The 23,877-nt window shown below is 40.5% G+C and overlaps 1 protein-coding gene across 2 annotated transcripts; it reads right to left on the bottom strand.

Annotated features, from left to right (window-relative positions):
• Positions 1–1,532: 1,532 nt before the first annotated feature.
• On the bottom strand, positions 1,533–22,656 carry LOC110499515 (myosin-7). Of its 2 annotated transcripts, none has more exons than XM_021576648.2 (40): positions 22,593–22,656; positions 22,400–22,442; positions 19,629–19,837; positions 19,316–19,459; positions 19,068–19,224; positions 18,946–18,973; positions 18,747–18,852; positions 18,379–18,471; positions 18,169–18,232; positions 17,980–18,078; positions 16,153–16,256; positions 15,919–16,057; positions 15,702–15,820; positions 15,347–15,496; positions 14,609–14,779; positions 14,113–14,422; positions 13,639–13,709; positions 13,261–13,466; positions 10,720–10,843; positions 10,062–10,198; positions 9,716–9,971; positions 8,625–8,867; positions 8,357–8,533; positions 8,098–8,243; positions 7,886–7,976; positions 7,404–7,793; positions 7,129–7,255; positions 6,908–7,026; positions 6,620–6,816; positions 6,274–6,457; positions 5,885–6,050; positions 5,652–5,776; positions 5,240–5,548; positions 4,321–4,524; positions 3,924–4,220; positions 3,686–3,790; positions 3,500–3,595; positions 3,273–3,407; positions 2,036–2,083; positions 1,533–1,646 (listed from the first exon to the last, which is right to left on the bottom strand). In XM_021576648.2, the coding sequence occupies exons 3-39, from the start codon at positions 19,827–19,829 to the stop codon at positions 2,063–2,065; spliced, it is 5,811 nt and encodes a 1,936-aa protein (XP_021432323.1). In that variant the 5' UTR covers positions 19,830–19,837; positions 22,400–22,442; positions 22,593–22,656; the 3' UTR covers positions 1,533–1,646; positions 2,036–2,062. The 2 variants fall into 2 exon arrangements, with proteins under 2 accessions (XP_021432323.1, XP_036812305.1); XM_036956410.1 differs by having other exon boundaries at positions 22,400–22,439; positions 22,593–22,650.
• Between the last annotated feature and the right edge of the window lie 1,221 nt (positions 22,657–23,877).

The following is a 23,877-nucleotide window of genomic DNA, read 5'->3' as shown; positions in this document are numbered from 1 at the left end:
CTTTGTCTGTCTGTCTGTCTGTCTGTCTGTCTGTCTGTCATCAGTATTCCATTTGTTACCACAGAGATTGACATTAAGTGTCAACAGAACAGTTGGGCAAGTTGAGCCTGGTCTGTCGTCGCCCTATTGGCTAGCTGATTTTTTATTTTTTTTAACTGAAAATGAACAATTATCTCCCCCTACGTTTAAGTGAAAGATTAACAACGTGTGGTATTTCTGTGTGTAAACAACTAATTTAAACAAGTAAATAATAACTACTCATCAAGATATTTGTAAGTATGACACCGGAACTCATGTTGTTGACATGGCATGGGCCGTGACACCAATTCAGTGCCTTTTAAGATGTGTAACCTGGTGTAGAAAATCTTTTGATTTCACCTCATTTGAACATTCTGTCATAACGAGCTCATGTTGAACTTAATCAAAAACACATTTTCATTTAAAATAAATAAAATAATAAACTATTTTAAGTGCCAAATAAAGTAACAGAGTTTTCCGTAATAGGGTTGACGATTTCATCTTAAATCAGCCATAAATCCTGGCTTGTTAGCTACCGTTACGTGACGTGTGTACAACACCCGGTGAATATGGCCGGTGTCAGTAAACATCTGGAAAAAAAGTGTCATGAAATTGTTGCCAGCAGAGCTGGTTAGGCTGTTTTCATCTTATCCAGAGGTAATCAAATCATCGGCCAGAGCGTCAAGTGTGCCCTCCGAGAGTGAAACGAGATGGGTCGGGCTAAAGCTTAAGAGGGTGTGAGCGATGCTGAATGGGTGTAGACACAGAGGAGCTCTCCAGGAGGTGTAACAAAACATTCAAAGGCCATTTTCTCAAAAGTGAGTTTACAAGTTGATCAACTTTCAAAGCAGAATTACTTTCCCCATTGTTCCTCAAATGTAGTGAATGATATACCATGTTGTATCTCTTGAGTTTCTACTTTTATCCAATGTAAAAAAAAATTTTTTTCCAAATGTTGCTTCATAAGACCGAATCCAGGTGGTGGGTTACATATTTTAAACACACAGTGAAAATTCAATATTTCAGTCATATTTCAGTCATATTAAAATTATTAATATAATTGTGTGGAATATTTAACTTTGTTCTACTTTAATACACATAAGTGAATTTGTTCCCCTAAAATGGGGGAGCTGTGTACAAAAAGTGCTGTAATTTCTAAACGGTAACCCCGATATGGATAGAAATACCCTCAAATGAAAGCTGACGGCCTGCACTTTAACCCCATAGTCGTTGTACCATTTCATATCCAAAGTGCTGGAGTACAGAACCAAAACAAACAAATAAACCATACACTGTCCCAATACTTTTGGAGCTCACTGTATTACTACAATATTATAATAATGTAGGCGATACATGTATCTGTTAAACGTTTGTCTTTTTCTCTGGTACCATTTGAGGTAAGTTATCAATATATTCTATTAAAATCAGTGTTTACATAATTCCTATTCTTAGTAGCATCAACACAAAATCTTTATGTCTATACCAGACATGAAAAAACCTTTGGCACACAGAGATGCAATTTCAATTGTCTTTATTCCGCTCATGTTACATGGAGAATAGAGAGAAACTACAGTCAGGAGATTTTCAGAACGGTCCGTCTGAGAGCTTCACTCTTCATCGTGTCCTTTCTGTGGCAGAAGGTAGATGAAGGTTGTGAAAATTAGCTCTACATTCTGGAAACATTTTGTATTATATACTTTGGGTCTTGAAATGTAAATGACACAATGGGGCAACTCCAATGAGTGTTTATGCTGCACTAAAACACTGTTCATAAAATGGTCCTAACATTACACCAACTGTGTTTTCTAACAAATTAACTGTATTATTATTATTATCAACATTTAAAGGTGCAATGATGTCAAATTAAATAATTAAATGAACATTCAATTCATTTGGCTATTGCGTTAATTTCAACTACTGTCCTTTATTACAATAAACATCTCCAAAAACGATGTAACTGCATTGTAAGTGACCACTGAACACAGGAAGTGTGCAGATTATAACCAAAGCAACTGACCTGGGAGCAGGGTCACAACTCTAGGTCTCACTCCTCATCCTTTCCTTTCTGTGACAGAGAAGATAGATTGGTTATGAGAACATTGTAATCCTACTGGAAAACCTTTATTTTGTCATATACGTTAAAATTACAATAAGCTTCAACAGGTAAGTAGTATACACTTGGAATAAACTATGAACATCATGTTGTCCCCATACAGATACCAACCCTGTAGTGGTCCTGATTCTCCTTAGATCTGCTATGTAATCAATTAAAAGTTTACAATACATTTTATAGTTGCAATATTGTCCAATGAACAATTAAAGTAAAATGAACAGTAGATTCATTTGATTCTCAAACTGTAGGTATTACATAAAATATGTTTTTTAAAAATGGTCCCAGTTTCTTTAGATCCTGTGTATTACCATGGTAGTAGCTACATAGGTAGGTACAGTGCTATTACCATTCCTACATAGGTAGGTACAGTGGTATTACCATGGTAGTAGCTACATAGGTAGGTACAGTGCTATTACCATTCCTACATAGGTAGGTACAGTGTTTCAGTGGAATTTGCAGTGTAGGTACAGTGTTATTACCATAATTTGCAGTGTAGGTACATATTCTTACTAAAGACCAAATTCAGTAAGTCAAAGCATGTAATGAATATCAATGTTGCGTAGTGGTTATTACATTTAGTATAATTGTTAGTAATTATAATGCTATGGGAAATTACCCCATAACATAATAATCTTTAGAGATTTTCTACCGAGGGAATGACTTGAAGCTATGGTAGACACAAGGTTGACATATCAAAGGTAATATTGAAGTTGTCCTTTAATTTGAATTAGTTTATCAAATGAATGAACGTCTGACACTGCAACAGGTATAAAGTATAAATCTGTGACTGTTATTACACTGTACGTACTTATAAAACTACCGTGGAAATATATTTCATGTTAAGTGGGGGCCTTTTTTTTTCTTCAGGAAATGTACCTATGAAACCATTGGGACCATTAGCAGTAAGCTATTATGTTTAGAGTTGATCCTGTCTTGTATAGTTTTAGAACACAATGGATGCCCGCAAATGAATTAATATAAACGTAGCTATTCAGATGTTAAATGATATTATGGCTATTGGATATCATATGGCTGGGTTTCTGTACAGCACTTTGAGATATCAGCTGATGTACGAAGGGCTTTATAAATACATTTGATTTGAAATTATAATTAATTGAAGATTGAAACAGCAACTACTGACCTTGGAGCCGACATCCCGGCTCTTGGCTCTCATCTTATTGACCTGAGACTCAGCAATATCAGCCCTCTCCTCTGCCTCATCCAGTTCATGCTGAATCTTGCGGAATTTGCCCAAATTGGAATTGGCTTGTTCCTCCTGTGAAAAAAAATATGGATGATTTAGTCTCTAGCAATCGCAACAATTCATAAATGATGCATCAGTTGGACGATGAAAGGTTTTATACTTACAGCCTCCTCTGCTGTTCTCTTGAAGGATTTGACCTTCAGCTGCAGTTTGTCCACCAGGTCCTGCAGACGGCTCAAATTTTTACGGTCTTCCTCAGTCTGCACCAGAAAACAAGGGGGAAAACAAGGGTCATATATTAAGCTTCCTTTTATTCTGAGTTCATAGTTCATAGTGCAACTTTGATGTACCTGGTAGGTGAGTTCCTTGATGCGTCTCTCATATTTACGGACTCCTTTCACAGAATCGCCACTCCTCCTTTGTTCACTTTCCACTTCAGTCTCTAGCTCCCTCACCTAGTAAAATATAACGGATGTTAACTTGATTTCCAATCATGTCGTTACAACGACATTCAACATTGAAGCTAGAAATATGAATGAATATTTATTTATTTATAGAATACAAGGTAGGTTAGTCTCAGACACTTACTCTGGCCTCCAGCTTCTGGATCTGCTTCTTGCCTCCCTTCATGGCGATTTGTTCAGCTTCATCCAGGCGGTGCTGCAGGTCCTTGATGGTCTGCTCCATGTTCTTCTTCATGCGCTCCAGGTGAGAACTGGTGTCCTGCTCCTTCTTCAGCTCCTCTGCCATCATGGCAGCATCAGTAATGGCCTTCTTGGCCTTCTCCTCAGCGTTTCTGCACTCCTGCACAGCCTCTTCCACTTCAGCCGAAAGCTGGGATGTGTCGCCCTCTAGCTTCTTCTTCTGGCTCAGCAGGCTGGTGTTCTACACATATGTTTAAAAGAATTACTTTCATATTATCTTCAACATTTTCAAGTTGTGTATATTTAGTAAGGCTATCTACTGTTGTCTATCAATGCCTTACCTGAGAGTGCAACAGCTGAACTCTCTCACTAACATCCAGCAGTTCCTGCTCGGCCAGTTTGCGGCCTCTCTCAGTCTGCTCCACCATGGCTCTCAGCTCATCCAGTTCAGCCTGCATCAGGTTATTACGTCTCTCCACAATGGCAATGTTCTCCTTCAGGTCATCACCACCACGTAGAGCATCATCCAGCTGCAGTTGAGAATCCTGTGGAGAGAATTTTGGTTTTGTCAGAAAGAGGTCCCCCAAATGACCCCAGATCTGTTTTTTGGCTTCATCTTTATAATAAAAATGTAGTAGGTATTGTGTTTAAGATTAAATCAGGATTGCGGTCAATTCAACTAATTCAATTCTAATTCAATTATCTGTAAATTTAATTCAATTAAAATTCAAGGTTAGTCTTTAAAATCAGAGATAATTCAATTCCAAGAATGTAATTCCCAATTATCCCAAACAATTATATGTGTTTTACCTTTATTTAACTAGGCAAGTCAGTTAAGAACAAATTCTTATTTATAATGATGGCCTGGGAACAGTGGGTTAACTGGTCTAGGAACAGTGGGTTAACTGCCTTGTTCAGGGGCAGAACAACAGATTTGTATCTTGTCAGCTCAGGGATTTGATTTAGCAAACTTTCGGTTACTAGTCCAACGCTCTGACCACTAGGCTACCTGCCGCCCTCTTACACAAATATGATTTTCAATTCAATTCCAATTCAAACAGTCCTATTATTCCATAACTTGGCCGTGAAATTTGAATTTAATTCAAACTAAATTCAAGAATTTAATTAAACCTAAATTCAAAAATTTAATTAAACCTAAATTCAAGAATTTAATTAAACCTAAATTCAAGAATTGAATTGTAATTTCTAATTAAATTGGAATTGACCCCAACTCTGGATTAAATGCTGTGGAAGTGTTACCTTCAGATGGGCATGAAGACCCTTAAGTTGCTTCTGGGCCTCTCCTGCCTGTCTGTTAGCCTGGCTAAGCTGGATCTCCATCTCATTGAGATCTCCCTCCATCTTCTTCTTCAGCCTGAGAGCTTCATTCCTGCTGCGAGTCTCTGACTCCAGGGAGCTCTGCAGGGTATCCACCACTCTCTGCTGGTTCCTCTTATTCATCTCCATCTCCTCATCCTTCTCCACCAGTTTGCGCTCAATGTCAGCTTTGACCTGGTTGTACTCCAGCTGTGCCCTCAGGATCTTGCCCTCCTCGTGCTCGAGGGAGCCCTATGGGAACAACAACACACATTGTACTGTATGTCAAATATTCTAGTATTTTAGCCTCAGTAAATGGTGTCTATCCCTACCAGTACATATCTTCCAGTCTCACCTCAGCTTCCTCTAGTGCAGTCTGTATCTCAGCCTTCTCCTGCTCCAGCTGTTTACGGACCTTCTCCAGCTCATGGATGCTTTTTCCTCCCTCACCAAGTTGCTCAGTCAGATCAGAAATTTCCTCTGTGTGGGGGAGAAAAAGAAAAATGTACATCAGTATCTTGTGATAACAAATCTCTGTAATAATATTGAAATGATTGGCTGAAATGCCAATAATACTGATGCTCTGACCTTGTAGGTTCTTGTTCTCTCTCTTCATGGTCTCCAGATGATCCAGAGACTCCTCATAAGAGTTCTTGAGTTTGAAGAGCTCAGTGCTGAGAGATCTGGCCTCTTTCTGGGAGCTCTCCAGCTCAGTCTGAGACTCCTCAAACTTCTGCTTCCATTCAGCCAGGACCTAGTAGAATCACACAGGTATTGTAAATGGTTTGAATAAACAGCATATGATTATCTGCACCTGTACTTAGCCTATCTGTAAACAGCCCATCTATTTATCTTGGCCAGGTCGCAGTTGTAAATGAGAACTTGTTCTCAACTAGCCTAGCTGGTTAAATAAAGGTGAAATAAAAAATAAATAAAAAATGATCATGTATTGTAATAAAAGTGTCCCATAATAATACCTTGTCGAAGTTCCTCTGCTTTTTGTCCAGAGCGGCAGCAGCCGCATTGGATCTCTCCACATCCACCATGAGATCTTCAATCTCATTCTGGAGTCTGTGTTTAGTCTTCTCCAGGGAGGAGCATTTAGCGTTAACAGCTTCCACAGCCTCCTCTGCATCCTGCAGACGCTGAGCCAGCTTCTTCCTGGATTGACATGGATGGGAAGCTCATTTCAGAACATCTGACTTTATTTCTCTCTCTCTATATATATATATCAGGTAATTCATGTATCTTTCATCATATACTGTTGTGCATCGCTCATTCAGCCAAGGTTGAATAGCCTTGAAAGTAAGAAAACATCCTTACTTTGCCTCTTCAAGCTCCTCGGTCTTCTGGATGGCATCAGTTTCATACTTGGTTCTCCACTGAGCCACCTCAGCGTTGGCCTTGGACATGCCACGCTGCAGCTCAGCCTTGGCCTCCTGCTCCTCCTCATACTGCTCCCTCAGCAGGTCTGAGTCATGGCGAGCAGACTGCACTGCATGGGCGAGTGCGTTCTTTGCCTTGGAAAATAAATGTAAAAAAAAGAACATGGAGTTATGCCGCAGGATGAAAGCAGTTGGATAGCAGATTCTACATTTATTGCATAAATACCTTGACTTCCTCCTCCAGTTGTCTCTTGAGGTCTTCAATCTGCTGAACGTTGGACTGCTTACCCCTGGTCAGTTGGGAGACCAGAGAGTCCTTCTCCTCCAGTTGTCTGGCAAGTTCACCTGTTTTCATCGATTTTTTTTATTATTTCAATTAGTCTCTTATTGTGGATGTGGCTATTCATTGTAGCGGTTTGTGTGAATGTTCATGTTAAGTTGTTGTACCGTTCTCAGTTTGAAGCTTTGCTTTCTGCATGGTGAAATCATTGATGGATCGCTGTCCTTCTTCAGCTTTCGTCCTGTATTCACTCATCTGGTCCTCCAGAGTGCGGCACATTTTCTCCAAGTTTGTCTGAAAATGTGTTTAAAATATATATATATATAATGCAGCAAAACCATCATAGATCATTTCTCTGAAACTAAGGACATGTGCAGTGCCATTTGCGATATCTATCTGATCTCATAAAATGCTTGTATTTCATAATGATTAATCCACTGACCTTAGTCTTGACAATCTGCTCCATGTTGGAGACCACGTCATCCAGCTCCAGCCTGAGCTCACTCTTCTCCTTCTCCAGCTTCTGCTTCACTCTCTGAAGGTTGTCAATCTGCTCTCCCAGGTCAGCTACACTGTCGGCATTTTTCTTCCTCAGAGTGGCAGCTGTAGCCTCGTGCTGCAGGGTAGCCTCTTCAAGGTCTCTACGCACCTTCTGGAACTCAGCCTCCCTCTTCTTGTTCATCTCAATCTGGGAAGCAGTGGCTCCTCCAGCCTCCTCCAGCCTCTCGCTGATCTCTTCCAGCTCTCTGGCCAAGTCTGCCCTCTGTTTCTCCACCTTGGCACGGGCAGCTCTCTCAGCCTCCAGCTCTTCCTCCAGCTCCTCAATGCGGGCCTGAAATGGTCGGAATTCAACTTTTATGGTAAAAGCAGAACATAATCAAGTGTAACAGAAAGAGTATATTCTCCACAATAATATTGAAATACCTGTAACTCCTTCAGTTTCTTCTGAAGCTGAGCACTCATTGCCTGCTCATCCTCAATCTTGCTGCTGAGTTGGCTCATCTCAAAGTCCTTCCTGATGAGTAAAAAAAAAATGTTTTATTTTAAATATTTTATTTATTTTTTGGGGAGTTGTGGTCCTTTCTGCTATAAAATAAAATGAGTATGTAAACAGTTGAATTGATTTGTGATCTTACTTCTTCATCCTCTCCTCCATCTGCTGCTTGTCGTTCTCCAGGTCCATTAGGCTCTCCTGGGTCAACTTCAAATCTCCCTCCAGCTTTCTCTTGGCTCTCTCAAGGTCCATCCTCACCTTCTTCTCTTGCTCCAGAGAGCCTTCAAGCTGATTAAAGGATATATTAAACAATATTAGGAGTAAACCATTTACTGTAGCCTATTTTGTTAGGATATGACTAAATATGTTGTAATTTTTATCAATACTAATTCGATACTCACATCATCAACTTGCTGTTCCAGTTTGGCTTTGGCCTTGGTCAGCGTGTTGACTTTGTCCTCCTCACTCTGCAGGTCATCCAACGTTTGCTGATGAGCCTCCTGCAGAGCCTTCTTCTCCTTGGTCAGCTTGGCAATGATTTCATCCAGAGCTGCCATCTCCTCAGTCAGGTTTTTAACCTAAAGAAACACTTGTGTCATTACACTTATCATCATCCAGACCAAATTATTTTGGAGTTTTAACAACCCAAGAATAAAGAGAAACTTTGACCTTGTTCTCTGTGGCGTGCTTCTCCTTCTCCACTTTAGCCAGAGTGAGCTCCAGATCATCAATGTCCTTCTTGAGTTCTGAGCACTCATCCTCCAGCTTCCTCTTCTTAGCAGTCAGCTCTGAATTCATCTCCTCCTCATCCTCCAGCCTCTCGGTCAGCTCTTTGGCTTTGGCCTCAAGCTGGATCTTATTCTTGATCAGCCCCTCACATCTCTCTTCAGCGTCACCTAGAGTGTCTTCTGACTGTCAACGTGTCAATATATTGTAAGTATACATCAAATCCTGTCCAATTTCAGAAATTTGGTTGGTTTGTAAAATATTCTGTATTAATTAATTGTATGACATATCGATTTATCAAATCATGTCTCATCCCTCTCTTGTTTTTTTCTCTTTCTGAATCCCAAACCAGTCCCTTCCCGTAGTAAGCCCTCGATTTGCACGTTCACAAGTGTCTCCTCCATATTCACCAAGCTGAGGGAGTGAAAATGATCAAGGGGGCCCTCCGATAGCCACTTTGATGGCAAAGCGCCATCCCAACATGCATCGGAATATGTTTGGACTTGGCCCAATTTCATATGAAATAATGGAAAGTCTCGCCTAATGATATGACACCTGCATTTGTTTGTGTCTTATTTTCAAAGTGTGAAACATGTAACAAAATTAAATGTTTAACTGTTATTAAGGTTTAGATTTGGTTAATCTTGTATCTTGTTATATCTTGAAAGAATTTATAGAATACATTTTCATTATTGTACTTTTTCCCTTAAATTGCATCATTGAAATCACAAACGTGTCCTGTAGTTGATCGGGTTTATTGATATCCTACTCCGCTCTGGAAGTCACGAACGTGTCCTGTAGTTGATCGGGTTTATTGATTATTATTATTATCCTACTCCGCTCTTGAGTTTTTCCAGCAAGTGTGGCAACAATGAACCTTCAAAGGAGTTAAGGCTGGTTTGGGATTGTGCCTCAGTCACGCTAAGAACTCGAAAGGCCATTTTCTTTTTTACAAAGGATGCCAATGCAACAAAAGGGACCAGTGGCGTTAAAGTTAAATCAAAGTAGTTTAGCAATGTGTGTCTTTTACTCACAGACAGGACTGCCATTTGCAGGTCATTCTTCTCTTGGAGAAGGGAGACCATCTTCTCTTCCAGCTCCTTTCTACGGGCGTCCGTTTTAGCAAAAAGCTCTTTAAGCTTCAGGAATTCTTCCTTCATGTTGGCCATCTCTTTCTCAGTCTCTGCTGAAACCAGCAGAGGTTTGATCTTAAAGAACATCTTCATCCAGGGCCAATTCTTGACTCCCATGAAGGCACGAATGTTCCATTGGATCACAAGCAAGGCGTCCCTGTGAAATGGAACAGAAGTGGCTTGTTATACACCCTTTTCCACCTCCACCATATTGTTTGCAGAAGTTATATCCATTGTTTTTTCCAACCTGCGGTCAACAATTTTCTGGAACTCAATTCTGGCAAGTAGACCACGTGATCGGGCCTGCATGCCGGTGATGATGAGAGCGAGACGGTCATCTCTCATCTCCTCAAGGGTACCCAGGAGACCAGCCTTGAAGAACACCTAATAAAGAGACAGATAGAGATAGAGAGAGAGACAGAGAGACAGAGAGAGAGAGAGAGAGAGAGGTGTGTATATATGCAGTACACATCAATGATTTTACAGATCACATAATTCCATTCAGATCAGCAGGAGGGGTCAGCCAATTAATTATATTCCTTAGCATTCAGTAACAGCAGGTGGCGGTAAATCACCAACCATGTTGCTTTAATACTTCTAGATTGTGCACTCCAGCTTAGTAGGTGCTAGTATGAACCTTTTCAGTTTATTTACGAACTTCCAATAATACACTCATGGAAGTTGACCTCTTTAAAATAGATTGTCCTCAATGGCGCTGATCATTCTATCATAGAAGTGGCCATTGCATCAGTTCTCTAGTACAACTCTATGGGTATTGCTCAGTTTGGCCTGGTTTTGGTGATAGTGGTGTAATGGCAATATGTTGCTAGGACCCTTTAGTTGGTCCTATCTTTCCCTCCCGATCCAACAGGCCATATTGCCTTCCGTCTATTTAGAGAACGTACCTTCGTGTGTCCTAATCTGTACTGGGTGTGGTCAATGTCCAGAGAGCCCAGCAGTTTTTCCGCCGCCTTCACGTTGTCAATGAACTGACCCTCAGGGATAGCATTTGGATTGAGGATGCGGTATCTGAATGAAAATCACCAAACAATTGTCTTCAATATTCAGTACAAGTCAAAAGTTTGACACACCTACTCATTCCAGGGTTTTTCTTTATTTTTTATATTTTCTACATTGTAGAATAATAGTGAAGACATCAAAACTATAAAATAACACATATGGAATAAGGTAGTAACCAAAAAAAAGTGTTAAACAAATCAAAATATATTTTAGATTCTTCAAAGTAGCCACCCTTTGTCTTGATGACAGCTTTGCACACTCTTGGTATTCTCTCAACCAGCTTCATGAGACAGTCACCTGGAATGCATTTCAATTAACATGTGTGCCTTGTTAAAAGTTAATTTGTGGAATTTCTTTCCATTTAAATGTATTTGCACCATTCAATTGTGTTGTGATAAGGTAGGGGTGGTATACAGAAGATAGCCCTATTTGGTAAAAGACCAAGTCCATATTATGGCAAGAACAGCTCAAATAAGCAAAGAGAAACGACAGTCTATCATTACTTTAAGACTTGAAGGTAAGTCAATCTAGAAACTTTCAAGAACTTTGAAAGTTTCTTCATGTGCAGTCACAAAAACCATCAAGCGCTATGATGAAACTGGCTCTCATGAGGACCGCCACAGGAATGGAAGACCCAGAGTTACCTCTGCTGCAGAGGATACGTTCATTAGAGTTAACTGGCTCTCATGAGGACCGCAACAGGAAAGGAAGACCCAGAGTTACCTCTGCTGCAGAGGATACGTGCATTAGAGTTAACTGCACCTCAGATTGCAGCCCAAATAAATGCTTCACTGAGTTCAAGTAACAGACACATCTGAACATCAACTGTTCAGAAGAGACTGCATGAATCAGGCCTTCATGGTCGAATTGCTGCAAAGAAACCACTACTAAAGGACACCAATAAGAAGAAACTTGCTTGGGCCAAGAAACACAATGGATATTAGACAGATGGAAATCTGCCCTTTGGTCTGATGAGTCCAAATTTGAGATTTTTGGTTCCAACCGCTGTGTCTTTGTGAGACGCAGAGTAGGTGAACGGATGATCTCTGCATGTGTGGTTCCCACCGTGAAGCATGGAGGAGGTGGTGTGGGGGTGCTTTGCTGGTGAAACTCAGAGATTTATTTGGAATTCAAGGCACACTTAACCAGCATGGCTACCACAGCATTCTGAAGTGATACACCATCCCATCTGGTTTGGGCTTAGTGGGACTATCATTTGTCTTTCAACAGGACAATGACCCAACACACCTCCAGACTGTGTAAGGGCTATTTGATCAAGGAGAGTGATGGAGTGCTGCATCAGATGTCCAGGCCTCCGCAATCACCTGATCTCATGGTTTGGGATGAGTTGGACCTCAGAGTGAAGAAAAAGCAGCCAAGAAAATGGAAAAGCATTCCTCATGAAGTTGGTTGAGAGAATTCCAAGAGTGTACAAAGCTGTCATCAAGGCAAAGCGTGGCTACTTTGAAGAATCTAAAATATATTGTTTAACACATTTTTGGTTACTACATGATTCCATATGTGTTATTTCATAGTTTTTGTGTCTTCACTATTATTCTACAATGTAGAAAATAGTAAAAAAATAAAAATAACTTGAATGAGTAGGTATGTCCAAACTTTTGACTGGTGCTGTACATTTTATTTCACTTAATTTTAACATTCTTTCATAAACATGTTCATCTTAACAAAAACATGTTTTCCCATCTCAAAAGGTAAAAAAAAAGACTATCATAAGTACTACTAAATAAAGTGATAGGGTTGACGACTTAATCTTCAATCATCCATAATTCGCCTTGTAAGGGGGGAATGGAAGCTTATTGTGTGCAACAGGGAAGGGCAATTGAATGCAATCTTCACAAGGAAATGGACATTTCTAGCCTGTCTATCTATGGCTAACAGTGTTGACATGTTGTGCTCCACCCACTCCGTTTTCCACCACAAAACATCAGAAAATGAGCAAAAAGAGTAGAACCAGCTCATCTCCTTTTACACTATTGGATGTCCATGTTGTTTCTTCTCATTTTTAAGGAACAGTTTCAGTTCGGTTCATGTAACAGGGTTGACCTTCACATTAGGGATATTTATGATTATTAAATTTTTTTATGAATCACTAATCACATTAAATAAATTATACTCTTCAGATATCAAAGCAACAAACTAGGGTTTTACAATTATGGTGAAAACTCGGATTAATGTTGCTATTAAGTGGATTAAAAATCTTCTGAGAGGTCGCGTAGGATGCACAGCTTAAGGAATTCTGTACTTTAGCAAATCTGATTTATTACATTTTCCATGTGGACTATATTAAAGGGCACTTCATTTAATATAACAGGCTTAAAACAATTTCTACTTAAATTGTCAAAGAGACTCAAAAGGCCCTCCTTTCCTGTTAGAAAGAAAATATATAACCTTATTTTCTTAAATACCTTTGTTTGAAGTCAGCGTACAGGATCCTGTTGGGGAAGCCCTTTCTGCAGATCCTGATGCCTTCCAGCACACCGTTACAACGTAGCTGGTGCATGACCAGAGGATTCTCCATGGCCCCAGGAGTCTTGGTCTCGTTGGGGATGAGGCAACGCACAAAGTGAGGGTGAGTAGACCTCAGGTTGGTCATGAGTTTACCCAAGTTCTCCTGTGAGCATGACAAATGTTGAATTCTCCATCAGTGAATGAGTCTCAAGAGTACCTCACGAGTCACAACGGCATTAAGTGCTAACATGCCAATCCACAACATACTGACATCTCAAATGTAATGTAATATGGTGCTATGTGAAAAGCTAGATTAATGTTGATGTCAGATCTACCCTGTGCAGTGCAGACACCGTCTGGAAGGAAGAGCCTTTCTTCTTCTTTCCTCCAGCCGCTTTGTCTTCACCTGATAACCACAGAACAATTAGATTATACATGTTGTTATTGTCACATACACCGGATAGGTGCAGTGAAATGTTTCGGAGTAAATTAGTTTTAAGTGCCTTACTCCATGTCGGTTCAGGTATTCAAACATTTAACCTTTTGTTAACTGCCCCAACACTCTAACCGCTAGGCTACTTGTCGCTCCTCTTTCGTTAACTGCCCCAACACTCTAACCGCTAGGCTACTTGTCGCTCCTCTTTCGTTAACTGCCCCAACACTCTAACCGCTAGGCTACTTGTCGCTCCTCTTTCGTTAACTGCCCCAACACTCTAACCGCTAGGCTACTTGTCGCTCCTCTGTTCTATCATGCCAAATGTTATTTACTTTAGTGGTTTGTAGTCTTTGCAGATATAAACATATAGTACCTCCTTCTGCACCAGCATAGCTTGCAAAGAGATTGGACAAGAACTTAAGACTTGACTTCTGGAACAGTCCGACCACAGTCTCATTCAGCGGGTCCTTGTTCTTCACCAGCCAGTTACCGATGTTGTAGTCAACAGTGCCAGCATAGTGAACCAGGGAGAAATGGGCTTCCGGTCTTCCCTTAACAATCTTGGGCTTCTGGAAACATGCATTTTTGCCCAGATGTGTGTCATACAGCTTAGCCTTGAATGTAGAATCACTGGCCTTGGGGAACATGCACTCCTCTTCAAGGATGGACATGATACCCATGGGCTGGTGGAAGGAGTGAAAATCAATTAGTACTAAGGGAAAATCATAGTGATTAAATATCAGAATCATTTGTCTATGAAGATTTCCCTTGTAATGCTCATTTTAAAAAGTACTCCCGTTAAATGTTTGAAATCTCAAAGATAACTCAGGACACTTCATATAAACTACTACAAAACTGAAAACACCAACCCTTTCAATGAGGTCAATGCAGGCAGCCAAGTCCATGCCGAAGTCAATGAACTCCCAGACGATGCCCTCTTTCTTATACTCTTCCTGCTCCAGCACGAACATGTGGTGGTTGAAGAACTGTTGCAGCTTCTCATTAGTGAAGTTGATGCACAGCTGCTCAAAGGTGTTGAACTGGAATAGAAGTTCACAGTTACTTCATTTTGTCAGCTGTAATGTTTTAGATATATCATTTTATGATGTGTTATTTTTGTTGTTGTTGTTGTATTTTACCCCCATTTTCTCCCCAATTTTGTGATATTCAATTGAGATTCAATTACGATCTTGTCTCATCGCTGCAATTCCCCGAGGGGGTTTGGGAGAGGTGACGGTCGAGTCGTGCATTCTCCGAAACATGACCCTCCAAACCATTCTCCTTAACACCCGCCCGCCTGCTTGACCCAGAAGCACCAATGTGCCAGAGGAAACACTAATCAAATGACGATAGAAGTCAACCTGCAGGCGCCTGGCCTGACACAAGGAGTCGCTAAAGTGCAACGAGCCAAGTAAAGTCCACCCGGCCAAACCCTCCCATAACCCGGACGAACACTGGGCCAATTGTGCGCCGCGCTATGGGACTCCCGATCGTGGACAGTTGTGACACAGCCTGGGTTCGAACCCGTGTCTGTAGTGACCGCTGCGCCACTTGGGAGGCCCATGATTGGTTATTTTTAGGAAATATAGCCTACATCAAACACTCACATCAAAGATCTCAAAGCCTGCAATGTCCAGCACACCAATGTAATGCTGCCGAGCGTTCTTGGTGTCCAGAGTAAGGTTGATTCTTATCACCATCCAGAGGAACATGTTCTCGTAAATTTTCTTTGACAGTGCACCAATAGAGTAGTACACCTATAAAATATAGAGAGAAAATGAATTACTAAAACATAGGTTCAACATGAACAAATAGGGACAGTTTCCCAGACACAGATTAGGCCTAGTCTTGGACTTAACATCCTGCTCAATGGGGGAATCACTAATTAAAATATTAGCAACTCTATACAGAAGTTTCACAATTATTAGCTTCTGGAAATGTACAACGTTTTTTTAGACTCACCTGGTCGACACTCTGACCTTTGGTGACCCATTCATTTCCTACTTTGACCCTTGGGTGACACAGCCCCTTGACTAGGTCCGCAGAGTTCAGGCACATCAGATATGCGACTTTGTCAACATCTGGAAAGGAAAGGTTTTATGGTTGTAGGAGGAGGCATTCTGACCGTTAGATTTTTCAAAGATCCTATATATTAAAGTGAGAGGTTTTATTTCCTCACCCTCAGTGCCATCAGATTCTGCTTGCTCCTCCCTCTGCTTGTTCTTAAACTTCATGTTGCCGTAGTGCATTATGGCCCCAGTCAGCTTGTAAATGCCATTAATCTCTTCTTGAGAGAAGCCCAGCACATTAAAGGCATCCTAGTTCAGAATAAAATAACATTTTTGCATTGGATAGAAAGTTGGACAGATGAGCAAGGAGAGATACATGTAAATTGTAATGAAAATTGACTTACATCAGTAGCCATTAGCTCATCAGAATCATCAATGGAAGTTACTTTAATCTCTCCTTGGGAGATGAAGGCGTAGTCATAGGGATTGCTGGTGATGAGGAGCATCTCTGAAAAGATTTCAACAGCACAGTTGAATGTGTTTATGGTACTGTTTATTATGCATTGTTTCTCAATCTTTTTTTTGTAACTGTGGCAGCTAATTTACTGACAACAGTAACATCCCAAGGATTGGTGCAGGTCCACAGACCTGAGGTTGAGAGTAGAGGTCGACCGATTAATCGGAATGGCCGATTAATTAGGGCCGATTTCAAGTTTTCACGACAATCGGTAATCTGCATTTTTGGACACCGATTATGGCCGATTACATTGCACTCCACGAGGAGATTGCGTGGCAGGCTGACTACCTGTTACACGAGTGCAGCAAGGAGCCAAGGCAAGGTGCTAGCTAGCATTAAACTTATCTTATAAAAAAACTATCAATCTTAACATAATCACTAGTTAGCTACACATGGTTGATGATTTTACTTGTTTATCTAGCTTGTCCTGCGTTGCATATAATTGAAGCGGTGCCTGTTCATTTATCATCGAATCACAGTCTACTTTGCTTAACGGGTGATGATTTAACAAGCGCATTTGCGAAAAAGCACTGTTGTTGCACCTATGTGTACCTAACCATAAACATCAACGTCTTTCTTAAAATCAATACATAAGTATATATTTTTAAACCTGCATGTTTAGTTAATATTGCCTGCTAACATGAATTTATTTTAACTAGGGAAATTGTGTCACTTCTCTTGAGTTCTGTGCAACAGAGTCAGGGTATATGCAGCAGTTTGGGCTGCCTGGCTCGTTGCGAACTGTGTGAAGACCATTTCTTCCTAACAAAGACCGTAATTAATTTTCCAGAATTTTACATAATTATGACACATCATTGAAGGTTGTGCAATGTAACAGCAATATTTAGACTTATGGATGCCACCCGTTAGATAAAATACGAAACGGTTCTGTATTTCACTGAAAGAATAAACGTCTTGTTTTCGAGATGATGGTTTCTGGATTCGACCATATTATTGACCAAAGGCTCGTATTTCTGTGTGTTATTATATTATAATTAAGTCTATGATTTGATATGTGGTAGAGAAGTCTGACTGAGCGGTGGTAGGCAGCAGCATGCTCGTAAGCATTCATTCAAACAGCACTTTCTTACACTTGCCAGCAGCTCTTGAAGCTCTGTGCTACAAGCATTGCGCCTTTTATGACTTCAAGCCTATCAACTCCCGAGATTAGGCTGGCAATACTATAGTGCCTGTAAGAACATCCAATAGTCAAAAGTATGTGAAATACAAATGGTATATAGAGAAATAGTCCTATAATTCCTATAATAACTACAACCTAAAACTTCTTACCTGGGTAAATTAAAGACCCATGTTAAAAGGAACCACCAGCTTTCATATGTTCTCATGTTCTTAGCAAGGAACTGAAACGTTAGCTTTTTTACATGGCACATATTGCACTTTTACTTTCTTCTCCAACACTTTGTTTTTGCATTATTTAAACCAAATTGATCATGTTTCATTATTTATTTTAGACTACATTTATTTTATTGATGTATTATATTAAGTTGAAATAATAGTGTTCATTCAGTATTGTTGTAATTGTCATTATTACAAATATATATATATAAAAATTGGCCGATTAATCGGTATCGGCTTTTTTTGGGGGGGGTCCTCCAATAATCGGTATCGGCGTTGAAAAATCATAATCGGTCGACCTGTTATTGAGAGGCACTGATATAGTGTTCAGTACCTAATTGAGTGGTCTATTACTCACCTAGCAGTTCTGGTTTCTTTTGGGACAGAATCTGGTAGAAGATGTGGTAGTCTCTCTCAGCCTTGAGCTGGAAAGTGACACGTGACTTCTCCAGAAGATCTGATATGCATGAAAAAGTGAATGTGTATTGTATGAATCTGTTGTCAAAAGAGATTTGTTCAAACCTGATCAAATTGAACTTTTACTTACAAGTCTCAATGTCAGCAGAGGAGAGTTTCCCAGTGACTCCAAAATGAATTCGGATGAATTTACCCTGTAAGGTTTTACCAACATATTAATGAATGGATGAATTTACCCTGTAAGGTTTTACCAACATATTAATGAATGGGTGAATATGCACCCGACAATATGGTGGTAGGATTTGATAATAAAGACGTGTTCCCAGAGGGACAAACGTACGAATCGGGAGGAGTTGTCATTCCTGATGGTCTTGGCATTACCAAACGCCTCCAGTGCAGGATTGGCCTGGATGATCTGATCCTCCAGGGTCCCCTACAAAACGAACATCCATATTATATTTCTGTCATGAATATCTCATTTTACCAGGCAAATCAGTTAAGAACAAATTCTTGTGTTCAATGACGGCCTAGTGGGTTAACTGCCTTGTTCGGGGGCAGAACCTTGTCAGCTCGGGGGTTTGAACTTGCAACCTTCCGGTTTCTAGTCCAACGCTCTAACCACTAGGCTACCCTGCCGCTCAATGAATTTGTTCAACATGCTCATGCAGCCAGGAAGCGTGTTTCATTTAGGATGGACATCCTGTTGACCTTTTTTTCTTCAGCTGCACTTTTCTTCCCAGCAACAGCAGCAATGCTGGCGAAGTACTGGATGACTCTCTTGGTGTTCACAGTCTTTCCAGCACCGGATTCTCCACTGGGAATGGAAATACAGATGTGGATGTTTCAACATTTCTCCTAATTGGAAATAGCCTCATAATTGAAAAAAACCTTTGGTTGAGGTACTTACGTGATGAGGACAGACTGGTTTTCCCTGTCTGTTGAAAGAAAAGGAATTATCAGTAAATAGCACTTTACCAAATAATAGTTTGATGTTTTAAATGTACTTAGAAAACAACAGTTGCATTTTACCTGATAGCATGTACTGGTAGGCGTTGTCAGAGACGGAGAATACATGAGGAGGAGCTTCAGTCCTCTTCTTGCCTCTGTAAGCATTGACAACAGACTGATCGTACACCGGCAGCCACTTGTAGGGGTTGACAGTGACACAGAACAGCCCTGAGTAGGTCTGTGGAAGACGCGAGAAAGGTGCAGATTGAAGTTATATTCATTTGAATCCATGTTTTGATATAATGGAGAGCAGGCGGGTCATTACTTACGTAGATCATCCAGGCTGCGTAACGCTCTTTGAGGTTAAACAGCACAGCGGGCTCGTGCAAGAAGGTGAACATCGCCATGTCCTCAATTTTATCAAACTTTGGCGGGTTCTGGGGGTGGCAGTCAATCTCCTTCACGACAACAGTCTGAAAGGAGAGTAAATTACATTTCCACAGTTTGTTTTTCATTTCATTTTCAAAGTACAGCGGTATTCTATTTAATATCAGTAAAGGAAAAAGACGATGAATCATTATATAGACGACATATTGTTCCTGTTGTCTAGCCACGTTAAAAGCTTTTTATTAAAACATTCACCTTCCCGAACTCCGTGTTAACTGTGATTTTGTCCCCATCTCTGGTGGTGATTGTGCCCTTGACGTACTCAACCTCAGGGTCAGGTACATAGCACTCCCTTTTTATGTCAAAGGGTCTAGTCTGGCATTCCATCCTCTCCTTGTCTGGTTTACGCAGAAAGGGAGCTGCTGCCCCGAACTCCTCCATAACCATGTCCCCCATCCTGAAATCTGTACAGGGAGGAACAGACGATATCTACACCCATCCACAGTTTCATTCAAGATATCCCATTCTGATATCCCATTCTGACATTAGTAGTAGTAAGGCCAGCAGCATTACCACCCTGCATCCCAGTGCTGGCTTGCTTCTGAAGCTAAGCAGGGTTGGTTCTGGTCAGTCCCTGGATGGGAGACCAGATGCTGCTGGAAGTGGTGTTGGAGGGCCAGTAGGAGGCACCCTTTCCTCTGGTCTAAAAAATAATTTCCCAATGCCCCAGGGCAGTGATTGGTTACATTTCCCTGTGTAGAGTGCTGTCTTTCAGATGGGATGTTAAACGGGGTGTCCTGACCGTCAGTGGTCACTAAAGATTCCATGGCACTTATTGTAAGAGTAGGGGTGTTAACCCTGGTGTCCTGGCTAAATTCTCAATCTGACCATCATGACCACCTAATCATCACCAGTTTACAATTGGCTCATTCATCCCCCTTCCTCTCCCCTGTAACTAATCCTCAGGTCGTTGCTGTAAATGAGAATGTGTTCTCAGTCAACTTAGATGGTAAAATAAATTAGTTTTTTGTTTTTTTTAGGATAGTTTTAAAATCATATTTATTCTGAATTGATTTGCAGTTTTATGTTTGTTTTGTTTCACACTGAATACGTGGTTATGTGGAGTACATGCTAAAGAAGACAGTTTATTTACTTTCCAGAGATTTGACCTTCAGTCTTAGAATCATTAGGTAATAGTTAATATTGTATAAGCAAATTCCATTTGAATGAGATTCTGACATGGTTTATTTTGTGTTAATGGGTTATACAGTTATAATGTATTGTCATTACTGTTATATGTCCTTATAATGTTTCATAAATCAACATATATGTTGTCTTTCTATATGACCATTTACAATAGGTTCTTTCAAGACTGATAATAACTCCAGCTTCTTGTAATAGAATACTGCATCCAATCTAATAAATCAATCTTGCTAATACGAGCCAAGTTACAATTCTCACCAAGTAAGTCAACATTGGTGTTAGAAGTGGAATGGTGGTCATGAGGGAACGCGCAGACAGCCGTGTGAGGGGGGCTAGAAGTGGATTGGTGGTCATGAGGGAACGCGCAGACAGCCGTGTGAGGGGGGCTAGAAGTGGTTGAAGCACTGGGATGCTTCTTTCCTGTTTGGAGAGGGATGTGTAACGAGCCTCACTAAGGTGAGCCATGTTACAATTCCCCCTAAGTGAGTTAACCCTATCAGTGCGATGTGTTTGACTTTTCTCCCCAGCGCCCCGGGTTTGTTTCCCTGCCCCGCTGTTCGCAACAATACTTCCATATTATAGGCAGTTCATAGTCACTTATGACAAGTCTTATAATGCTTAATTATCGTGTCATAATAATATTTGTATGGCTTCAATAAAATGTTACTCTTGGCTAGGATTCTCAATTGGTGTTCTGGTTGAAATACACGCTGATCTCAAGCTAGAGAGACTGACCTGACCTGAATATCAAGTTGATTACAAGATAGAGATACTGACCTGACCTGAATATCAAGTTGATTACAAGATAGAGAGACTGACCTGACCTGAATATCAAGTTGATCTCAAGCTAGAGAGACTGACCTGACCTGAATATCAAGTTGATCTCAAGCTAGAGAGACTGACCTGACCTTAATATCAAGTTGATTACAAGCTAGAGAGACTGACCTGACCTTAATATCAAGTTGATCTCAAGCTAGAGAGACTGACCTGACCTGAATATCAAGTTGATCTCAAGCTAGAGAGACTGACCTGATCTTAATATCAAGTTGATCTCAAGCTAGAGAGACTGACCTGACCTTAATATCAAGTTGATCTCAAGCTAGAGAGACCGACCTGACCTTAATATCAAGTTGATCTCAAGCTAGAGAGACTGACCTGACCTTAATATCAAGTTGATCTCAAGCTAGAGAGACCGACCTGACCTTAATATCAAGTTGATCTCAAGCTAGAGAGACTGACCTGACCTTAATATCAAGTTGATCTCAAGCTAGAGAGACTGACCTGACCTTAATATCAAGTTGATCTCAAGCTAGAAAGACTGACCTGACTTGAATATCAAGTTGATCTCAAGCTAGAGAGACTGACCTGACCTTAATATCAAGTTGATCTCAAGCTAGAGAGACTGACCTGACCTGAATATCAAGTTGATCTCAAGCTAGAGAGACTGACCTGACCTGAATATCAAGTTGATCTCAAGTTAGAGAGACTGACCTGACCTTAATATCAAGTTGATCTCAAGCTAGAGAGACTGACCTGACCTTAATATCAAGTTGATCTCAAGCTAGAGAGACTGACCTGACCTTAATATCAAGTTGATCTCAAGCTAGAGAGACTGACCTGACCTGAATATCAAGTTGATCTCAAGCTAGAGAGACTGCTGTCTTCAATCCTCAACACGTGCTCTTCAATTCATTGCAGATACAGTTAATTAAGGAAACTATAAAATCTATTTTACAACAAAGAAAATGCATGCCGTGACTTTAAATATATATTTGTAGGCCTGTGCCTTAGTCAACCTTAGTGTAGAAGTTTACGTTCCTTACCTGTTGTTGGTCAGACCTCTTGGTTTGGTAGAAAGGATCTCTGCTGAGAATGAAATAGACAAATACAAAGACCAGCATCAATCACCTGACCAGCTATGTATTTGCTGATTGGTGCCTTGTGATGCTGTGGGAATCATCGTTGTTAGGTCCTTTAATCATTATGTTCCTCAGCAGACGGCCTCTACGTGCTTACCTGTAGGATGACAGTCCTGTGCTTTGTGTCTCCCTGGTCTGTTTCTCTCCAGACCGGCATCCCCCTTTATAAAGGCTGTTGTTCAGCCCTATATGGAGATGGGCCGATGAAAAAGTCACTCTGATTATTTTAAAAGATCTGTATTTGGAAGTAGAGGTGTGTGTGTAGAAGGCAGGCTATCGACGAGGGCAGAGGAGGGGACAAAACCCCCCCAGGGTGCGTAACCCTTTGTTTATGGCTTCATGATGACAATTAGCACCCTCCTCCGCAGGTCAGTCTCACACCATGTATGATGCATGTTTGAGCAAGGACAGAATGACAATCTCATGTTCATTTGTATCATGTAATCGTGCTTTTAAATAAAGCACTCCTAATGTTCATACCATGGATCATTTAGCTATTTGAGTTCTAATTTTAGGACCCCTGTAGGTATAATGATAAAAAATGTATTTGATCAAATATTGAATTTAGCCTTTACTACTATAGCACATAGAAACGCATTGAATAACACATGCATAAATAGGAAAAAGACAGTCAAATCATAAATAGTAAGGAATACGGTTTTGAAGTGTCTGTGCTAAATTTGAGGAGATTTATAAAAATGCTTAGGAAATAGTTTTTTGTTCTTTGACATGTTTAATGGGGGGGGGCACAACTTTTTTTGGGGGGGGGGGGGGGGGGGCTCAGTTTTCGGGATGTCTCCCTGTTGCCTCGCCAGATGCGGAAGGCATCTCTAGTTTAAAGCTGCAGTAGGTAGCTTTTTGGTCGACCCGACCAAATTCACATAGAAATATCTGTTATAGAGTTGTCATTCTCATTGAAAGCAAGTCTAATAAGTGGTAGATCTGTTCTATCTCCGCTATTTCCCGTTCTTAAGTTTTGTATTTGCATCTTTTACGTTCAGTTTTGTACACCAGCTTCAAACAGCTGAAAAACACTATATTTTTGGTTACGGAAAAGATATTTCACAGTGGTTTCAATGGTACAATGATTCTCAACACTAGAATTGCTTTTGTCACAAACTGAAATTATGTGAACTATTAGATTTTTTAGCCACCAGAAAATGTATTTGATCTTAATCAGGTACAGTATGTGTAAAGTTGTATTGTGCAACATAGAATGTGGCCCCCCCAAAACACCAATAACCTGTGCTGTAACACCACTGACACAATGTAACACCACTGACACAATGTAACACAATGTAACACCACTGACACAATGTAACACAATGTAACACAATGTAACACCACTGACACAATGTAACACAATGTAACACCACTGACAC

Source organism: Oncorhynchus mykiss, chromosome 20, assembly GCF_013265735.2.
Source record: "Oncorhynchus mykiss isolate Arlee chromosome 20, USDA_OmykA_1.1, whole genome shotgun sequence".
Classification (NCBI taxonomy): Eukaryota; Metazoa; Chordata; class Actinopteri; order Salmoniformes; family Salmonidae; genus Oncorhynchus; species Oncorhynchus mykiss.
This window is presented reverse-complemented; position numbering and strand designations above follow the sequence as displayed.

Excerpts from the sequence above, each read along its gene's own strand:
- LOC110499515 (XM_021576648.2), bottom strand. The coding sequence starts at position 19,829 with ATGGGGGACATGGTTATGGAGGAGTTCGGGGCAGCAGCTCCCTTTCTG. Across the intron at positions 18,472-18,746 it reads GTGCAGCTGAAGAAAAAAAG|GGGACCCTGGAGGATCAGAT; the intron begins GTCAACAGGATG and ends TTCGTTTTGTAG. Across the intron at positions 5,777-5,884 it reads AGAGAACAAGAACCTACAAG|AGGAAATTTCTGATCTGACT; the intron begins GTCAGAGCATCA and ends TCCCCCACACAG.